This window comes from Diaporthe citri, assembly GCF_014595645.1.
Source record: "Diaporthe citri strain NFHF-8-4 chromosome Unknown scaffold_5, whole genome shotgun sequence".
NCBI classification, from domain to species: Eukaryota; Fungi; Ascomycota; class Sordariomycetes; order Diaporthales; family Diaporthaceae; genus Diaporthe; species Diaporthe citri.
Genome location: NW_025064850.1, coordinates 451618 through 470580, shown reverse-complemented (window position 1 = coordinate 470580; position 18963 = coordinate 451618). Strand labels below are relative to the sequence as shown.

At 56.2% G+C, this 18963-nt stretch overlaps 6 protein-coding genes across 6 annotated transcripts; 4 read left to right on the top strand and 2 right to left on the bottom strand.

Moving 5' to 3' along the window:
* Positions 1 to 61: 61 nt before the first annotated feature.
* On the bottom strand, positions 62 to 400 carry INS49_010836 (uncharacterized protein; the record flags this gene model as incomplete). Its single annotated transcript, XM_043171559.1, has 1 exon — positions 62 to 400. The coding sequence occupies one exon, from the start codon at positions 398 to 400 to the stop codon at positions 62 to 64; it is 339 nt and encodes a 112-aa protein (XP_043023304.1).
* Positions 401 to 1162: 762 nt separating this feature from the next.
* Positions 1163 to 3202, bottom strand: INS49_010835 (uncharacterized protein; the record flags this gene model as incomplete). Its single annotated transcript, XM_043171558.1, has 2 exons — positions 1163 to 2695; positions 2753 to 3202. The coding sequence occupies 2 exons, from the start codon at positions 3200 to 3202 to the stop codon at positions 1163 to 1165; spliced, it is 1983 nt and encodes a 660-aa protein (XP_043023303.1).
* A 3371-nt stretch (positions 3203 to 6573) lies between these two features.
* INS49_010834 (uncharacterized protein) lies at positions 6574 to 8597 on the top strand (the record flags this gene model as incomplete). The annotated part of the gene is made up of 3 exons (XM_043171557.1): positions 6574 to 7014; positions 7516 to 8147; positions 8204 to 8597. 3 exons carry the CDS (start codon positions 6574 to 6576, stop codon positions 8595 to 8597), a joined length of 1467 nt encoding a protein of 488 aa, XP_043023302.1.
* Positions 8598 to 9231: 634 nt separating this feature from the next.
* INS49_010833 (uncharacterized protein) lies at positions 9232 to 10685 on the top strand (the record flags this gene model as incomplete). The annotated part of the gene is made up of 4 exons (XM_043171556.1): positions 9232 to 9369; positions 9402 to 9459; positions 9838 to 10004; positions 10071 to 10685. 4 exons carry the CDS (start codon positions 9232 to 9234, stop codon positions 10683 to 10685), a joined length of 978 nt encoding a protein of 325 aa, XP_043023301.1.
* Positions 10686 to 12461: 1776 nt separating this feature from the next.
* On the top strand, positions 12462 to 13118 carry INS49_010832 (uncharacterized protein; the record flags this gene model as incomplete). Its single annotated transcript, XM_043171555.1, has 1 exon — positions 12462 to 13118. One exon carries the CDS (start codon positions 12462 to 12464, stop codon positions 13116 to 13118), a length of 657 nt encoding a protein of 218 aa, XP_043023300.1.
* Positions 13119 to 17232: 4114 nt separating this feature from the next.
* INS49_010831 (uncharacterized protein) lies at positions 17233 to 18092 on the top strand (the record flags this gene model as incomplete). The annotated part of the gene is made up of 2 exons (XM_043171554.1): positions 17233 to 17984; positions 18044 to 18092. The coding sequence occupies 2 exons, from the start codon at positions 17233 to 17235 to the stop codon at positions 18090 to 18092; spliced, it is 801 nt and encodes a 266-aa protein (XP_043023299.1).
* Positions 18093 to 18963: the final 871 nt, after the last annotated feature.

Sequence of the window (18963 nt, the reverse complement as noted above, 5' to 3'; positions counted from 1 at the left end):
ACTCATACGGCACGCCCATCCATCCCATCTCATTCTATGCCTCTTCGGTCCCAGTCCTCCCTCATGACTGCCCGGCCCTCCTCTCGACCCAGAACCCCCGGTCGGGCGTCCTCTCGGCGCGCAGCTCGGCGGCGCTCAGGCGGCGCCCGACCTCCTCGACGCGCACCAGCTCCTTGACCTTCATGATCATGCCCGCGAACTGCGGCTCGGCCGGGTGGAAGACGGTCTGGCAGCGGCGGTGCAGGCCCAGCGCCGCGAGGACGCCGCGCGTGCGCTCCGGCAGCCCGATGGCCGAGCGGTGGAGCGTTATGCGGAAGTAGGACGGGGCGGCCGCGGCTGCTGTTGTTGTCGTGGCTGCTGCTGCCGCCGCGACTGCTGTTCTTGTTGCTGGGGTGGACATCTTGGTTGGCTGGTGGGTGTGTGGATGGTTCGTTGCTTTCGTCCGGCTGGGTGGTGTAGCCGTGGGGTGGGAGACGGCCGAGATCGGGGGGGTTTCGTCTGGCAGCCCTTCCAGCCGTTGTTTCGTGCGGTGGAAACGTGACAGGCCTATCTGCATAGGAAGGTAACAAGATCGTGTGAGCTTCTTGGTCGATCATGCGCGCGTTGGGCATGGGTTCCTCTTGTCCATACCTTTGCGCCCCGTTCTCAGGGACCGTGGGCTACAGAAATCAGATGTGTCTTGGCAAGCGGAAGTAATGGGCACTGCTCGAATCCCACTACTGGGCGAATTGATCCGTCAAAGCAAAGTACAACGATGTGGTGGCGGTATCTCAGTTGTCGCAACCGAGTGCCTCCAAAAAATCACAGGCCCCGGCAGGCGAGGAAGATGTCGGCCTTGGTCCGTGCGCCTCTCACAGGGCGGATGGTTTATCTGTGAAGGCAGTCTATCTCATTAATCCGTAAGAACAAATACACGAAAATTACCGCTAGCCAATGCACAATTGATATACTACGGTGGTAAAGCGGTCGAAGCTTGCATATGTTTGGTCAACAGTGTACCTCGTACCTCTTCATGAAATTTCATTTGCCTTCTAATTGTTTAAGAATTGCATCAGACCCGGCCCAGACCTAATCATTACTACACGAGGTTTCATAAAAAGGGTGAAACATCCATCATGGCTCCCGCTTCTAGATATGTGCCTTTTCCTTCCGCCAGCTTCTCTTACACCTGCACCTCCACACGGCCCTCGCCGCCTGGACGTCCCTGTTGGGCGAGGCTGGGCAGCAGGTAGGTAATGTCGTCCCATGGGTGACGGTACAGACCGGTGCGCAGTCTCTTCTGGTCCAAGAAGTGGGCAATCAGACCAATCGACCGGCCGAGCACGAACAGACCGTTCAGGACACCCATGGACAGGTAGTCCTCAGCCTCCTCGCTGCTGAAAGCACCGCAGTTGCGGAGCAGATCGACGAAGCAGACGGCGATGCAGCCGTCGACGTTCAGGATCAGGTTGTCCTTCTTGGACGTGGTGACGGTCTCGACAGCCAGGGCGTAGTCGAGCAGCTTGGTGCTGGGGAACCTGGACTTGACGAACTCCTTGACCAGCTCGACACGCAGGTCAGGGTTGTTCCGCGACTTGATACGGTGGCCAATACCCGGGATGAGCTTGTTGGCCTTGCGCATCGAGTCGACAAAGTCACGCGGGCTGAGGCCCTTGTCAAAGGCCTTGGTGAACTCCTCCGCAGCACCATCCAGGGCACCACCGAATCGAGAACCAATAGTAAGCAGACCGCTGACCAGCGCGCTGATCAGGTCCTTGCCGGCACGGGTGGTGATGATGGTGTTCATGGCACCAGACACGGCAGGACCGTGATCGGCCGTGAGCATGAGGACCATCTCCAGGAACTTGGAGGCGTAGTCAGGCAGGCGGCGTCGGAACCACAGGAGGGACATGACACCACCGATACCAATCTCCTCCTTGAACACATCCGAAATGGGCATGCCAGCGTACAGAAGCTCTTGGCCACGGTCGTCGGAGATGGTGGAGATGAAAGCAGCAGGCTTTCGGATAAGGCCGAGCTCTTGCGCCCAGGAGTAGTCCATGGGGATCTTGGGCACAGCGGGCTCAGCCTGGGGCTGGATTGTGCCCTTGGCAACGAGATCGTCGTAGACCTTCTTCAGGACCTCGGGCATGGCCTCGAAGGTGTTGGGGACGTGGAAGCCAGCCTCGGCCATCTTCTTGTTCTTCATGGCGGCAGTCTCGAGCTGAGAGTTGGCGAAAGAACCGGCGTGTCCGAACTGGACCTCGGTCTTGAACATGCTCGCGCAGGTACCAATGGCCCAGGCGACGATTGGCTTGGTGATGATACCCTGCTTGACGGCCTCGACCACCTTGTACTCCTCCACACCACCAACCTCACCCAGGAGCACCAGGATCTTGCACTCGGGGTCGGCCTGGTACCTCAGCAAGTGGTCGATGAAAGTGGTTCCGGGATACCTGTCACCGCCAATGGCCACACCCTCGTAGACGCCATCCGTGTTGTTGGAGATGATGTTGTTCAGCTCGTTGGACATACCACCAGACTTGGAGACGTAGCCAACGGAGCCCTTGCGGTACAGCTTGGAAGCAACGATGTTGTCCATCATACCACCAGTGTTACCGATCTTGAAGCAGCCGGGCTTGATACCACCAACAGTAGCGGGACCAATGATGGTCACGCCCCTCTGCTGGGCGACGTGGGCGATCTCACGAGCACGCTACGGAGGAAATTAGCGCCAGCACCACGGCAGTCTTGAATATGGGTCCTAACTCACTCGCTCTGGCACACCCTCAGCAATGATGGCGATAGTCTTGATCTGGGGGTGCTGCATCAGCTCCATGGTGGAGCTGTAGACACTTCGGGAGGAGGCGAAGTTGACGACAACATCAACGTCAGGGTGCTTGGCCGTGGCCTTGTCGACCTCCTGGTAGACGGGCAGGAGGGTCTCGCTGGTGCCCCAGTACATCTTGCTCACGAACTGACCGCCGAAAGTGTAGATGATGCCGGCGACGGACGGTGTGGATCGCTTGCAGATGAAGTCGAAGTCCAGCATGCCCTGGACGGCACGGGGCTGCATGCCGTAAACGAAGCATCGCGTCTTGTCGTTGAACAGGGCATGGCTGGGGAGAGGGCTGAGAGCCCGGCTGGGAGCGGCAAAACGGGTGATGTTGTCGTTGGCAGACAGGCCCTTGCCTGTCGTGCCGTTCACAGTGGCCGTAGACATGGTCGTTCTGGGTATCTAGAGGGTTGGCTTCTCGAACAACTTGAAGGGAAGACCTGTTGGGAGCACCGCATCAGCATGACGATCATTCTTCTTGCAGTCGTGCCTTTTAGGTCACTTTCCCGCCGGAGTTGACGGTGTCTGCGCATTTTTTGTTTCATATATCCTCGCGACACAGTATGTTCTGCGAGTTCAAGCATGGTCTCTCCAGGCCGACCATTCGGATCTGCCACGGAGCCACCCCCAGCTTGCGCAGCACAACCAAACATGCACAAACAGACGGAACAGACTGGGACCACATACCTGTCTCAATTCTTCGCGTCTAGCAGTCCTAGAGCTTTGAGGTGTGTCAAGTTCACTAAGGCTGGAGCGAGGTCAGGAAAGAAGACTCAATGGCCAGGAGTGGGTATGTGAATTGAGAGGGGGGAGTTTTTTTGTCGTGGTGCTTTGCTCAGAGGCAGAGGAGCGATTGGGAGAGCAGACGGGCGGGCAGGCAGGGGTCAAAGGGAGGAAGTACCTGTCCGGTGTGGAGCTGAAAGCGTGGTCTGGTGGGATGGGAGAGAGGGTGGATGGACTGGGGGGAGGGAGAGATCGATGCAACGAGGCAGTGGGCGAGGGGCAGCAGCGATGAGAGAGAGGATGGGTACCGGTGGTGCTTACTGGGTCTAGGTGGGTGGGCAAGCTGGTTTTGCGACGATGCCGATGACGAGATGGTGTCCTGATGGTAGAGCAGATAGTTGTTCCTGTTCGTTGGAATTTCCTGGTCCGTCTGCTCTGACCCCTTCGCTTTGCTCGTCCCTTTCCCTTTTCCCAATCTTGCGGCGGCGATGAGCTGGGAGCTGACGGCCACTGGGCTGGCTAGCTAGCTACTGTGACGGCGAGCGAGTGACCTCTGAAAAAGTTGGGGAAGTTCCTGGTCTGTTGGCTCAGTTCTTGTTGAAAAATACGATGAGCGCGCAAGGGTAGATACCTCCGATTCAGCTCAGATCCCTGCCCGCGCCAGTGGGTCGCGCCAATGCGCTGTGTACCGGTACTTGGGGCCCTGCAGGGCTGCACAAGGTGCAGACGCCATCCCCGAGCTGGGCAGATGGGCTGAATTCCAATAATTGCAACTCCAACCCAGGCCCTCCCAAACCCGAGAAGTCGACCTGGAAACATGCCGACCGGTAGATGACTCCCCGTCCCTTCTGTTCGGAACTGCACTGCATCAACACTTGGTTGATTGGTTCATCGACTGATTGATGATGGATCCATTGACTGATCCAGGGACGGACTGAATCACTCTGTCACGCTGCCTCAGGGGGGCGAGTGACCATCAAAGGAATAAGCATGGCATGCCTGCAAGTCCGTGGTCGCAGCTAAATTTACTTAGCTCACTACCCGTCGCGCTAGGGGCTGCCAACATGTTTTAGGGGAGGATCGTCATCAAAATGGCAAAGCCCAATATCAACAACTGGTGGCACCACTCGATGCCCTCGCATGAACTAGATCGGTGCGTTGCGGCTTGACGAACTGCCGTACTAGAAGGGCAACGGCTAGAGAATCCACGGCAGTAGTAGTAGCAGCAGCAACAACGATAAGATGAGATGGGCCGAAACAGTCAGTAAGCAGCCCGGTCGGGCACCCGGGCACCGATTAGCCGGGCTCGTCGCAGTCAGCCGCTGCCCACTGACAGGTTTCTCCGAGCCTGAACCTAATGAGTCCAGGGCCGAGATGGGACAAAAGGGAAAGCATTCCAGCGGTGACGAAGAATGAGACTGCGCAGGACATTGCCCTTGACGGGCCCCCACGCCCCTAGGCAGAGGGTGTACTACGGAGCAGGAGTGTTGCAGCGTGCTGCAGAGAAATGCAAGCAATACAGTAGCCATCCTACCACTGTCAACCAGCCAGCAGCCAGCCTGCAGTCGGCACAGCGACTCGGATTGTCCCCAGCCTGGTTCCGTTCGCCGGCGGACTTCTGGCGGGACAATTGAGCCGGGGGCATGTCTTCGCCTTGTACCGATAAAAGTGACGAGCAGCTCGGTCGGCTGAGTCAGAGAAAGCCGAAGCCGTGGACGGTGACCAGCGCCGTGAGGATGACCGTCTCTTGGCTCTTTGGTTTACCGAGTACTGCCACTGCTTGTGTCTGGGGGTCTGACAACAGCAGTGTGCACGCATGTGGTTGTGTCGGGAATGTCTGAATTGGCAGTAGACTGACTCGGGTGCCGAAAGGGAAGTTTTTGCATCCTTGCCGCGGCTGACGACAAGAAGGCCACACCTTGATTGCGCTCTGGGCATGCCAGCCTAGGCTTCTCAGGGCTTCCATCTGGAGGCACTTGCTCTCGTAAATTGAGTATGGAAGGGACGGATGGACCAAAAACAGTAAGAACGTGCGAAGCTGCGAGGATTGCTGCGTGATTGCCCAGTGGTTGCGTGCGTTCGTGCATCCTCCTCTTGGGCTCTTTTTTTCGGGATGTTGCTTCTTTGGCCTTCTTCGCAGTCCGACCCCTGATCTTCCCTTCCAGGTCCGCGCCGATTGTGCAGCTCGGATGTGCTAGGCGACTTGCCATGTACCGGTACCTGCCCACTTAGACCGCCCACCGATTGGGACCGCCCCAAAGCTTTTTGTCCGGGGTGGGCTCTTTGTACCTTTTGCCGTAACCCCCTGTGGGCTGGGCCCCTGCATGCCACTCAGCAAATTCCCCTCCAGTCCCCGCCCTTTCGCACACCAGCTGTGGAAAGTTCTCAGTACTGAACCCTGCCCAGCGGCCCCAGGTGGTGAGGTGAACTTTTGGAGCTCCCCGACCTTGTCCACCCTCCAACGCCCACGCCCGCGCCTGCTCTCAAGTCCACCCCAATCCAGCTCAGCCGGGTCCGGTCTTCGTCCTTGAATTTTTTGAACAGGCACACTTGCACCTGAGCAAACAAACCGATCGTCATCAAGACTCGAAGAACAGAGGCTCTCATCTCGTCTCCCACGAACCTTCCACAGTCCCTCAGGCTGTGCCATCTCGACTTCAATTGTGAGCACCCATTCCTGGCGAGAGCACATCGCACACATCACACGCCCCCCCGCCCCTCATCACCCCTAGACAGGCTCAGAACTCTTCGGGCGCGAACAGGCACTGGCGGCTTCGCAGGCCTGAACCTGCCCTCGAGCTGGTCCTCAGTCGCTTCTCACCTCGCTCTTCTGATGCTGGAGCCAATGCCGTGCCCAATTGCGCTTCTCGGTGCTAACATTGCGTCTTGGTAGTAAAACAGGCGCAAGCCCGACATACGAGCTCACCGTTTGCTTCGCGACTGTGGATTTGACGATCCATAAGGGGGGTAGAACTCACAGCACAACGCCACAAACCACATCCGGCTTGTACCACATACCTTGATCTTGCGTCAAAATGTCCGCAAAGTCCATTACCGAAGCTGATGGCAAGGCCATCCTCAACTACCACCTCACCCGCGCCCCCGTCATCAAGCCCTCTCCCCTGCCGAAGCCAACCACGCACAACGCTCCCCCAAGGCTCGCTTCTCTGTACTTCCCAGAGGACGCCGCTGTCGAGGATGTCCTGAACCAGGCCGAGGTCACCTACCCATGGCTGCTCCAGGACGGCGCCAAGTTCGTCGCGAAGCCTGACCAGCTGATCAAGAGGCGAGGCAAGAGTGGTCTCCTGGCCCTGAACAAGACCTGGGCCGAGGCAAAGGCCTGGGTTGCTGAGCGCGCCGGAAAGCCCCAGAAGGTCGAGCACGTCGAGGGTGTCCTGCGCCAGTTCCTCGTCGAGCCTTTCGTGCCTCACCCTTCAGACACTGAGTACTACATCAACATCAACTCAGTCCGAGATGTAAGTTTGATTCCTCTTCTGCGCTTCGGATAGGATTTTCATGGCCAATGGATGCGGCGGCGGTGCGGATCGGTTCTGGGTCGGCAGCAAGTGCGAGCACACCCACAAATGGAGATGGTCCCGGCGGAGGTTGCTCGAGCACATTTTCTCGGAATTTCCGTCCACGACTTCACTTGTGGGAGAGAGCGGATGAAGAGGCCGGGAAATCTGCTTGGCTTTATAAGTGCCCAAAAATGGCCCTGTCCCGTGCTGGTGGATACCAGGCAATTTGGCTCCCGTGCAGGCTTAGTTTGCGGACGAACGGAAGGGCCAAAAGGGTGACTCTAAGCGGTCTGCAGCCCGAACTGCGGGCCGGTATCAACCACCTCTAGCCCTCCTTGATACCGTTGCACCCGGCCTCTGGCCCCTAATCTCTTCCGAAAGCTCGCGGCACCTTCCTAAACCCGTTCGGCGTTTTTGTGCCGTTCCTCATGCAGCCTGCTAACGCGCCTCGCTTCACAGGGCGACTGGATTCTCTTCACACACGAGGGTGGTGTTGATGTCGGCGATGTCGACGCTAAGGCCAAGAAGCTCCTGATTCCCGTCGACCTCTCCCAGTACCCAACCAACGAGGAGATCGCCAACGTTCTCCTCGCCGATGTTCCCAAGGGTGTTCACAATGTCCTGGTTGACTTCATCACGCGGCTGTACGCTGTGTACGTCGACTGCCAGTTCACCTACCTCGAGATCAACCCTCTCGTTGTCATCCCCAACGAGAATGCCACATCCGCCTCCGTGCACTTCCTGGATCTTGCTGCCAAGCTTGACCAGACCGCAGACTTCGAGTGTGGTGTCAAGTGGGCCATCGCCCGGTCGCCTGCCGCTCTGGGTCTGACCAACGTTGCGTCCAAGTCCGGCTCCGTCAATGTCGATGCCGGCCCACCAATGGAGTTCCCCGCTCCTTTCGGCCGTGAGCTGTCCAAGGAAGAGGCTTACATTGCTGAGCTCGATGCCAAGACCGGTGCTTCGCTGAAGCTGACTGTCCTGAACCCCAACGGACGTATCTGGACCCTGGTCGCTGGTGGTGGTGCTTCAGTTGTGTACGCCGACGCCATTGCCTCCGCTGGCTTCGCGGATGAGCTCGCCAACTACGGGTACGTCAGCCAATCTGAGTGTGAAAATGTACTAGGTGAATCTAACTATGCAACAGTGAGTACTCTGGCGCGCCCACTGAGTCGCAGACCTTCCACTACGCCCGCACTGTTCTGGACCTGATGCTGCGCGCACCAGTGTCTGACCAGGGCAAGGTACTGTTCATCGGAGGTGGTATCGCCAACTTCACCAACGTTGCTTCCACCTTCAAGGGAGTCATCCGCGCTCTGCGGGAATACGCCAAGGCTCTGAAGGAGCACAACGTCAAGATCTGGGTGCGTCGTGCCGGTCCCAACTGGCAAGAGGGTCTGAAGAACATGAAGTCGGCCACTCAAGAGCTCGGCCTGGACTCGCATATTTTCGGCCCTGACATGCACGTGTCGGGTATCGTGCCCCTGGCGCTGGTCCCTGGCGAGTGGGAGAAGTCGAAGGTTCAGGAGTTCCAAGGTTAAATGTAACACATGGTGGTGTTTTCCAGAAACGAGTTTGGGAGGACGGTCTTATAGATGCGCATTCCATATCCTCCCATGTGCCACGAGGCTGCTTTATGATATCAAGGCGGCGATATGAGGACGGTGATGAGACGAAAGCGAAAAACTACAACCTACTTAGGTATCCTACATTAGAGCTTCTTCCGTAATGTGATGCATTCTTGGAACAGACTTGCAGGTAAATCGCTGTTTGAGAATTTGTGGTGCTGCGGCACAGCTCGAAATCAGGGCGACATTGACGAGACAATCTGATGCGGGCGGCCGGCCGGGTTTGTCATACATAACCTCAGCCTCATCCAATGTTGGTATCCAGAGTCAATAAATGCAAGCAGCCTCTGCAGTAATTCCTTGTTTGTCATGACAACAGTGCCCAGACTCCCCTTTTGGATGCCAACTAACTCCACAGGTTCTCGGCGACTTTCACTTGGCCAGAACAGGGCACAACACCTGCCCCGATTTACCGACGGCGGAACAGCAGCATCTCTGTTTCTCTGACGACGACTTCAGGATACTTTGTCCATCCTTATAGACTTGAATATCTCTCTTCCCTTCCATATCCTCGCCGTTTCTCTCATTAAACCCCAACGCTGATAATATGGCCGCGGCAGCCGGCGGCGGGGCCGGCCCTCTCATCAACGACAACCCCGAGCTCCAGTCTTACTACCAGTCGCTCGAGTCCCGCGTCGGGTACCGGCTTGTTCTGGGCGGCACGCGTCATTTCGGATACTGGTATGTGAGCCTGCTTTTGCTTATATCTCCCCTTAGAATGCGCATCACTCCGAGGTCATGGGCTGGTACTGGAGAACTGGCATCGGCGAGAAGGGTCAGCGTTGCTGCCTGGTACGAGCGCACATGGGATGATGGGTCGCTGTCGTCTAGTGACGATGGCCATGGCATGATCACCACAGCGTGTGCTGTGCTGGTGATGAGGTATAATCAACAATGATATACCCGTTACCGTGAACAGCTTGCTGTGCAAGCCGCACTGAACTGGACTCTTGTTGTTGGTGAGGTGGGAGGGAAATGTTCCGTGCTGGGTTTCCACAGATGCTATAGGGAGTCCGTCATAGTTCATTGGATGTCCCTTTCTTGGTACTGCACTCCTTGCCTAATTATCCTCGTATATTCTCCTGAAGAGATGGATATTTGACGGATCTTTCTCTTCCTGGTCGTCCCGTTGAGGTCTGTCTCGCTGATACAGGATACACCAGGGACAATGACACATGGTTTCCATTCCCAATCACGCCCTCCCTGCGAAGAATGGAGCAGAAGATGTTCGAGCGCCTCAACCTGCCCGAGGGGGCCTCGGTGCTCGACGCCGGCTGCGGCATCGGCCACGTCGCGCTTTGCATGGCTCGCCATGGACTGGTACGTTTAGCCCCAGGATGTCTCCATGAGCACACCCTCCCAGTATTCATGCTAACCTTCCACCAGCGGGTCACGGCGATCGATGTCGTCGAGCACCACGTAGAAAAGGCGCGGCACAACTTCCGGCGGTCAGGTCTGCCGGAGGGCCAGGTCACGGCGCGGAGGGCGGACTATCACCACCTGGAGTGGATCGCGGACGAGTCCCTCGACGGCGTGTACACTATGGAGACGCTCGTGCACGCCACGGACCTCGACACGGTGCTTCGCGGATTCTACCGCATCCTGAAGCCCGGCGGGCGGCTCGTCGAGCACGAGTACGAGACGCGCGTCACCAAGGCCGAGGAGACGGGCAAACTGGCTGGCGACACCGACTTCGTCGTCAAATACAGCGCCATGCCGCTGGACCTGATGGCGCCGGGGCGGCTGAGGCGGGCGCTCGAGGAGGTTGGGTTTGTGGATGTTGATATTGTGGACTACTCGGAGAACGTGCGGCCCATGCTGCGACTGTTCTACTGGATGGCTATCGTTCCGTATTTTATCGTCAAGTTTCTGAGGCTGGATCGGTTTTTTATCAACACTATTGCTGGAGTTGGGGGCATGGCGGGCCAGGATCACTGGAAGTACATCTCTGTTAGCGCCAGGAAGCCTGGTGGTCCTGTAGAGTCGGCGAAGACGAAGTGAGATGGCAGGTAATGGAGAGATGAGGGGGATTTAACATCAAGGACACGGTTGTTGTTTTATCAGGGCAGGACTGGTGAGAGAGGTCGAGAGCATCGAGGTCATCACTGGGCGTCTGCGTTATGCCCCGGCACCCGCTGGATGGGCTCTCTGCTGAAGCCCTTCGAACGCCAGTATTTGGGAATTGTATTCGGCGCCGTCATTGGTGATGGATTTCGTGTTACTCCTTCCTATCTTGAAGGATACAGAGACTCGCACCTGCAAAAGCGGAGGGTACACCCGTACATCAACTCATGCCATAGCTGAAGCCCACCAGAGCACATCGCCTAGGCCAAATCCACACTTACACACCCAATACCCACACACTCATACACCTAACACCCAATACCTACACACCTAATTTACATACCTAATTAATGTGAATTGGGTGTGGCTGTTGGAGTGGCTGTTGGACGTGACTGTTGGATGTGTGAATTCTCATGTGGTTTAGTGTTGGCGATGTACCGGTGTACCCTCCGTTTTTGCAGGTGCGAGTCTCTGTATCCTTCTTGAAAGGGTGAGGCATAGACAAGCACCTGCCATATTTTGTCTTATTCCTCGACCGGAAGTCCCTCGACGACCAAGGCTCAGCCACACCTCGCCGTAGGTGATCATCTACATCGACAATTAATTCATGACATTGGATAGTCCATGATCAAGTAGCAACACTCCATGATCAACATTTGGCACCAGACGAGAAGTAATCACCCAAAATACACATTTTTAGACCTTGTCCACTGACCTTTGGGTATGCAGCCCCAACAAGATCTCAGGATGTCCTCTCCGCCTGTCTTGCTACCTTTGCTGTTCAGTTGCCTCAGGGAGACACACGAGGTGAAAGCAAAGGACTGTATTGTTTTTCGGTTCCCAAACGAGATATTGGCCTCCATTCTTGACTAGCTGATTGCGAATCGGGTCGACTTCGGATCGCTCGCCCTCGTCAACCAAGATTTCCGACAGCTTGCCCCGGCGTGCCAATTTCGTGATGTGATCTTCGATGGAAGCCATCGATGTTATGACGGAATTCTTGCTCATCTCATGTCGGAAGCCCTTGAGAGGCAGCAGAATCGCAGATCCCATGGACAGACTCAGAAACCCTCGCTTGGGGCATGTGTTGCGGGAGTCATCATCAACAATGGGGCGGGCTGGAAGAGCTCGGTTACATCCAGAGCACAAGAAGACGTCGAAAGCTCGAGAGTCAGGTTGTTGCCCACATCAAGGACTACCATGATCCCAATATACACTCGGTCATTCCAAGTTTGCCAAATCTGAAATGCCTGAATTTGTCAGGTGTCACACTCAGCCAGAGCCTACTCAACAGCTTGGTCGGATCCACCGTTCGGACCGTCACATTGGTTGCTAATACGACAGCCGGGTGTCCTCGCATGGGACCAGGGGTGTCCTGGCCCATCACCAGCCTTACCCTGAAGCTCTCTTCGAGCATGGAATCTCCTGGAAACCGTTCACTCTACTGGGAGAACATACTGCGCCTTTGTGCCCCTACTCTCGAGCGGTTGACTCTCTCGCACTGTTTCCCGAACTTCTACGGTCGCAAGCACAGGAGACAAAGTCCACTATCTTTCGACTTGAAGTTCCCTAGCCTTACTCACCTCGACATCAAATGGGCCAAGTTTCTTGACCCGTCCGCTTTACAGAGCCTGATATTGACGAGTCAAAAACTCCACTAGCTGAGCATCGACTGTACTGCAGAGGCGGTCAGGGAGTTAATGAATAGATCGGATGGGTTCAAATCCCTCAGATACCCTGGTGGCCAACTTCGAACCGAGGGGCAAATTCTTCAAGGGAATGACCGACATGCCTCTAAGCTTTATCAAGAACCTGGGGTATGTCCTGGGGGAAGTCACATCATTCGCGTTCACCCGAGCCGCCTCTCAAGCATTGTCAGAGCAGATACTTGCAGAAGTCCGCCATTTCCACAGACTCAAGAAATTGTTGGTGGTTGTGTGGGACAATGTGTGCGCTCTACAGCCGTTACTGGAGACCTTGTCGGCGAGCGTCAATAGATCACTCGAGGAGCTGTGCCTCATCATCGAAGTATCGGATCCGTCGATTCCATTTTTAGAATTCAGTCAAATCCAGCGAATACTATCTCCATCGCTCCGGGGGCTCAGGCGCCTCGTCGTGTCTTGCAGGAGAACCCACTTCTACAGGGCCACGGCTAGACCTCAGCCGTCAGCAGGTCCTAACCCAAACTTACAAAGTGCTGTTGCATATGCGAACGTATTCCCAGACCTAGAAGTTGTCCGATTGTGGGGTCATTTGATTGACATTGTCCGTGGTGAGGACGGGGTGCATGCCGAGTTCAGCACGAAGCAGTTTGATTTTCCTTTCCTCGGGGACTTCGACACTCTCGACGAACACAGAATGTGGGAGTGATCCTGCGCCCTGTCGAGATGAATGTCAAACGATACGTCACGTAATTCGCGTGGAAGACTGTGCCACGAAAGACTGTGTTGGAGTACCTCGATCAAGTCAAGCCCCTGGTACGACGAGAATTTGGGTAGTGATCAAGGTCCCAATCGGACGCAACAGAGTCAAACTGTGAGTATTTTTTCAGATATTTCCTGGTCTCTTTGTGAGGGACGGAAGAGATGCGAACCAGATGAACAGCGGCAATCCAGACCAAGTCCTAGGTTGAGGTCCAGGTCAGAAGGAGGCTTCAGTCTGCTTACACCGGGACAGATGGCATGGTCGCCATTTGCTTGTATCCATGATGTTGTCAGACTACTAGCGAATGAATATTACCTCAGCGTGGACTTGAGATTTTATCAAAAACTTGGAAAGAAACTGACTGTGAGCGCCATTGTCTGCTTTCGAGTAAGTACTGTAGAGACGTTGGACACGGCATGTGAGTCAGATGCACCCGTATATTGCTCCCACTCAATACAAACGCTCTCATTTGAGGCTCTCCAGCCTTTGAGCCGCGGTTTACAGCGGGAATGAGGCTCCTCTACGAGGAGCTGGAACTTGATCACATGCTCCAGAAGATTTCCTGCCTGTGGACCAGAAATTGTCATGTTCGTATTGCCTCGATTCATCTCACGCACTTGCGTCAAAGGCCAGTGGAGGAAGGGACCTCTCGGCGTATGAGTCTGGGGCCGATATCTCCGAGGTGAGCAACATGGCGAACTAGCCGTTTGTGCCTTGACAAGAGGACAGGACCAGCTCAAAGGCGCCCAGTACGGACAGGAATGGCCAAGGCTGGGCGAAGCGCATCCGCCAAGCGAGAAGCATTCCGACAGAGCCAGAGACGATGTTTTAGCGGCCGGGGCTTACAGAACTGTCAGCTTTATGGGGTCATGACGACAGCCTTGGGGGACGGCATGCAAGCGCCCAGCGTGTCGGGTGCTTGTGAGACGGTCGCTCACAGGCACCAGCTTTCCTTTTTTCGGGGCCTCTCGACTGTGTTGTTGAGATAGTTCCAATTGGCTGGTGTTGATATCAAGAAGCGTGAGCACGCGACCTTCTACCAGGCCCAAGGCATTCATCCTAAAATATCGAGGCTCAGCACCAGGCTTATATTGCCGGGCAGATTGCCGTTGTTCCGAGAGATGCATGTGCGTGTGGTGAGGATCATCGGAGGATCGGCTGGGGGGCTTGCTGTATGGTGGCATATTGCGCGGTTGCACAAGACATGTCACAGATAAGAGTACAGGTGCGACCCCCAGTGGGGTCAGTTGTCCACCTGCTGGCAAGAAAGAACTTTCCTTACAACACCAGCATAATTGCTGTGAGCAGATCCTGACAGCACTGCCGTCGGTGATAAATTGGCACAGACGATCTTGGCTCCGCCTGCGGAACCCGCAGGGCTGGATCTCTGCTGGTGCGCAGGCATGGGTTCGGTCCTCTGGGGGGCTTATTTCACACAGCACACCGAGTCGGTCGTCGGGTATCGCGTGGGGGACGGCCGGGTCGGGCGGCGGGAGGGCGCGTCACACACTGCGAGACTGCTTCGCCCCTCCCGCGGCAATGCCACGCCGGTGGGGACCGGGAGGCCGGGATGAACGGCAGCCCAGGGCAGGGGGGCAGGGGGGCAGGGGGGCAGACTGCCAACTGTTACGCGGCTCCGAGACAAGAGAGTCGTCAAGCCAAATTTAGTGTGGTGGCTAAATCCTGCCCCCAAAGCGACACCCGCATAGCAGAGGCGTCAGCGAGACGGCCTCCGGAGTGGCGGGCGGTCGTTTGCTAGACAACGGGCAGCTAGCTCGAACCCGAGCCGAGGGCCTGGGACACCTCCGCAGGGAGAGAAAACGTGCGGTGACGGGGCCGCGCGTCGCCTCATCTGCTGCATAGGATTATCTGTAGTGAGCTGCGTGAGGTGGCGCCCGCCTGGTGGGCGGGCTGCAGCAAATAACACCGCGTCTTGTGCTGTAGCTGGAGCAGTAGAGACGGTGACATGCTGGTGGTTCAGGCTGTTTGGGAAGCCCCTGAGGTTGTCGATCATGGCCTGCTGTCTGCAGAGGGCCGGAGTTTTGGTTGCCAGCGTGCGCAACTTGGCTTTCTTGGTGTTGCCAAAGCACTCACAGGCCGGCATACTGGACACAGTTTGTTGAGGAGGGGCGGGTACTCGGTGCAGGGCATGGCACTGCACGACTGACGACAGACAGTCAGTCATCAGTCTTAGAACAGACGGCCAAGCAGGGCAGGCATGGCAGGCATGGCAGGCATGGCAGGATGGACCATGCGATGGGGCCCATGGCATTGATTGCAGTCGACAGTGTCGGACGGCGCGGCGAGTCAAGCCCGCGCAAGCTTTTGCTCGGTGGACGCGTCTCGACAACTCCCCGTTCCAAATAAAGTTTCAATTAAGCGCGAGTTGGGTGGTGATGGCCCTTGTGAATGGGCATGCCGTAGATACTACCTATCTATGGGTACGTGGGAGGCTCTTCCCTGGGCATTGCTGGATGTTAAAATCTGCATCCTGCTCTCTGACCCCATGTAACTTTGTGACCCTGTCCATGACGAACTGGCGCCAAGACGCGTGTGCCTCTGGGCTTGCAGGGGTTGGCACACTCTGTCGGTTGCAGCCAATGTCGGAAAGAACGGAACAGGAGATTGTGCACGCGACAGCCACAGGCAGAGAAGGACGAAAAAAGAGGGCAGGAAGGAAATATCGATGATGCCGTTGGGTCCGTTGAGGGAAAGAGGAAACCAGGCACACGACCACTCACAACCCCAGAAACACAGTTTTACCCATGTGCATAGCACAATGCAGACGGCAGTCCGCAGACTGCAGACCCCCTCCAAGGACCATGGCGAAGGCCATGTTTCCAGACATGCAGCAAATACCAAATATTTTACCATCAAATGCCCAGGAACAACATAACATGAACGACAAATAATCTGTACTGCCTGGTCTATCCTTTTCCTTTAGGATCAAAGCACAGCAGAGCGCTCGGCACGCCACTGCGCCCACATCTGCGTCCTCATCCGCATCTGCATTCGCATCTGCATTCGCATCTGCATTCGCATCTTGCCCCCAGGATCAGATGTTTGCGAGGCCCACTTCTCCCTCATCCCGTTCCCTGAATCCCTGATTGATGCCGTCGTCAACAATCCAGCCGCTCCAGACGAACAGGGCTGTCTTACGCAATTCCACACCGAGCCCCCCCCCTGGTTCCACGTACCTGTACCGTCTGTCAACCGCAAAGCCTCACTCGCTCATGCTTTCTTTACCTACTTACACCCTCCCACATTCATTTTTGTTCCTCCGCTGTGCTCTGCCAAGTTCATCGACAGAACGGTTCCTCCCTGTCCTACACTCCTCCATCGCCATCCCACAGGATTCCTGCCCGGCCTCCTACAGCCTACAGTCTCCACCTCCGCCTGGCCTTGGGCTGATCCGACCCGACCTGACCTGACCTGGTGGATCAAGTTGCGGTGCCTTACACCCAGGACTGAGAGGCTCTGGTCCATCGCCCCACTCCTCACCGCATGTCGGCTATCTGTACAAATACACATCCGGCTCGCCTGTGTACTCTCAGCTAAGCTCCCACGGCTTCTGTCACAGCCGGCAGCACTGCGCCGACGAACTCGCGTCACGGGCACTAGTGACACCACCAACGAGGACATCAACGAGATCATCCACCAGCCCAGCCAGCTGAATCACCTCGAGCTTTTCAACATTCGTTGCAACTCCGGCACGGCAGCTTCCTGCTGACCCACTTCGTTTGAGGAATCCTCTTATCCTATCACGGAGTCCAGTTCACACGATCTGTGTTTGACCACCGAGTTCCGGACCCGCCTTGCTCTACGATACCACACGCGAGCTCGTATCCTGTCGACAGCCAAGATCTGGTAGTCAACATAATTTCTCGACACGGGTCAGCGCTTTCTGCCCGGGTTTCCGGCAACAGCCGTTGTTTTTGTCGTACTGTGTATTCATCAACATTGGTCCTCAGACTATTGTATTTCCGTCTGATATCACAGCGGTTAGCCTGGGTTTACGACTCTGTCTTGCCCCAAAACATCTTCTGGGGAATCCGCAATTATGAAGCTGTCACAGGCGCTGCTTCTTACCTGCTCGTTGGCCACGACGGTGCTCGGTCTGCCTGACAAACTCGGAAAACGATGGGGAGACAGCAAATCCAAAGGAGGTGGCAAGTATTTCTTCGAGGCCGGCGGCTCAGAGGCGCTGGGTCACTACGACGGCCGCTACTTCCAGGGCGAGGTTGATTATGACGCGCACCGTGTTGCGCTGCGGCACCTGATTCGAAGTTACGTATCAGTATTCCGCGCCCTGGGTATCGACACATGGCTTGCGCACGGCACTCTGTTGGGATGGTGGTGGAACGGGCAGATCATGCCATGGGACTACGACCTCGACGTCCAAGTCACGGCCTCGACCCTCCAGTACCTTGGCGACCACTACAACCGGACCATGCACGAGTACCGGTACGTCGACGAGTCAACCGGCGAGGAGATGAGCAAGGTTTTGCTGCTGGACGTGAACCCGAACCATGTCGATCGGGTGCGCGGCAACGGCATGAACGTCATCGATGCGCGGTGGATCGACACGAGCAACGGCATGTTCATCGATATTACCGGCCTTGCGGAGCGGGACCCAGAGAAGGCGCCTGGTGTGTGGGCATGCAAGAACAACCACCGTTACAAGACCACGGAGCTGTATCCCATGCGCGAGACCGAGTTCGAGGGTGTGCCCGCCACGGTGCCGTATGCTTTCGACACGGTCCTGATGAGCGAGTATGGAAAGAAAAGTTTGGTAACAACAGAATGGCAAGGGTATGTCTCCCAATTCTCACTCCTGCAGAAGGAGCTATCGCGCTGACTGTTCTTGTTAGCCACCATTGGGATCCTGAAGTCAAGGAATGGGTTCTGCAACAGGGCTAGAGACCCTCGATCCCCGAGGCTTGGGAATCTTTATACCACGAGTTCTGGCCCTTTCCATCATGGGACGACATTGGCCTCCCCTACGTGGTCCTGCTGGTCTTTGTGTGTGGACTACTTCTGCAGCCGAAGCTTCTGGGATGTATTCGCTCGTCACCACCGACGCGGTTCATTCGCAGGGTCGTCTCAGGGACTCGCAACAGTTCCCGTTGGAACTGAGACGCCACCCAGCGCCGTCGAGGCACCCTTTCCGGTGCACACCCGGCCGCGGGCTTCAGAGGCAAGCCGCGGCTACGTCGTGCTTCAGCGGTGCTTGCTTGCTACCCGCTCAACCGGCGTAACGGCGCAGTGCCGTCGGGAAAAGGAAACAACTATGTCTTTTCAGCATTGCGGTGGCGTTCTTTGGATGATGCTTTACACACGAGTACAACGTTTTTTTGCATATGGCGCAGGGAGGATTCAACAATCGACGTCGAGCTTGACCTTGGCCTGGCTTAAGTAAGGTTTCGCCACGATCCTCCAACGGCGACGGGCGGATCCAGTCTAAATTAGCCCGTTACCGCGGTTGGCTTGTCGACTACACTGCCGGCGCCAGGCTTGGCGCTAGCTCCGAGATGAGGTTGCAGTTTCGCGCCTCACCTTATTATGCTGTACACGATAGGCATAGCTCTCATGATACCCTAAATAAACTATAGATGAAACATCAACTTATATGTGGGATTGCTCTCTATATCACTTGCGGCCGGTCCAGTAATGTGAGTTTGTAACTGTATGCACATGGTCTCGCTTGAAAGGATTATGCCGCTTTCCCGCCATGGCCAGCTGTTCACTATTATGAAGGATCTATGTGAAGCTGGAATTAGGAATGTCAAGT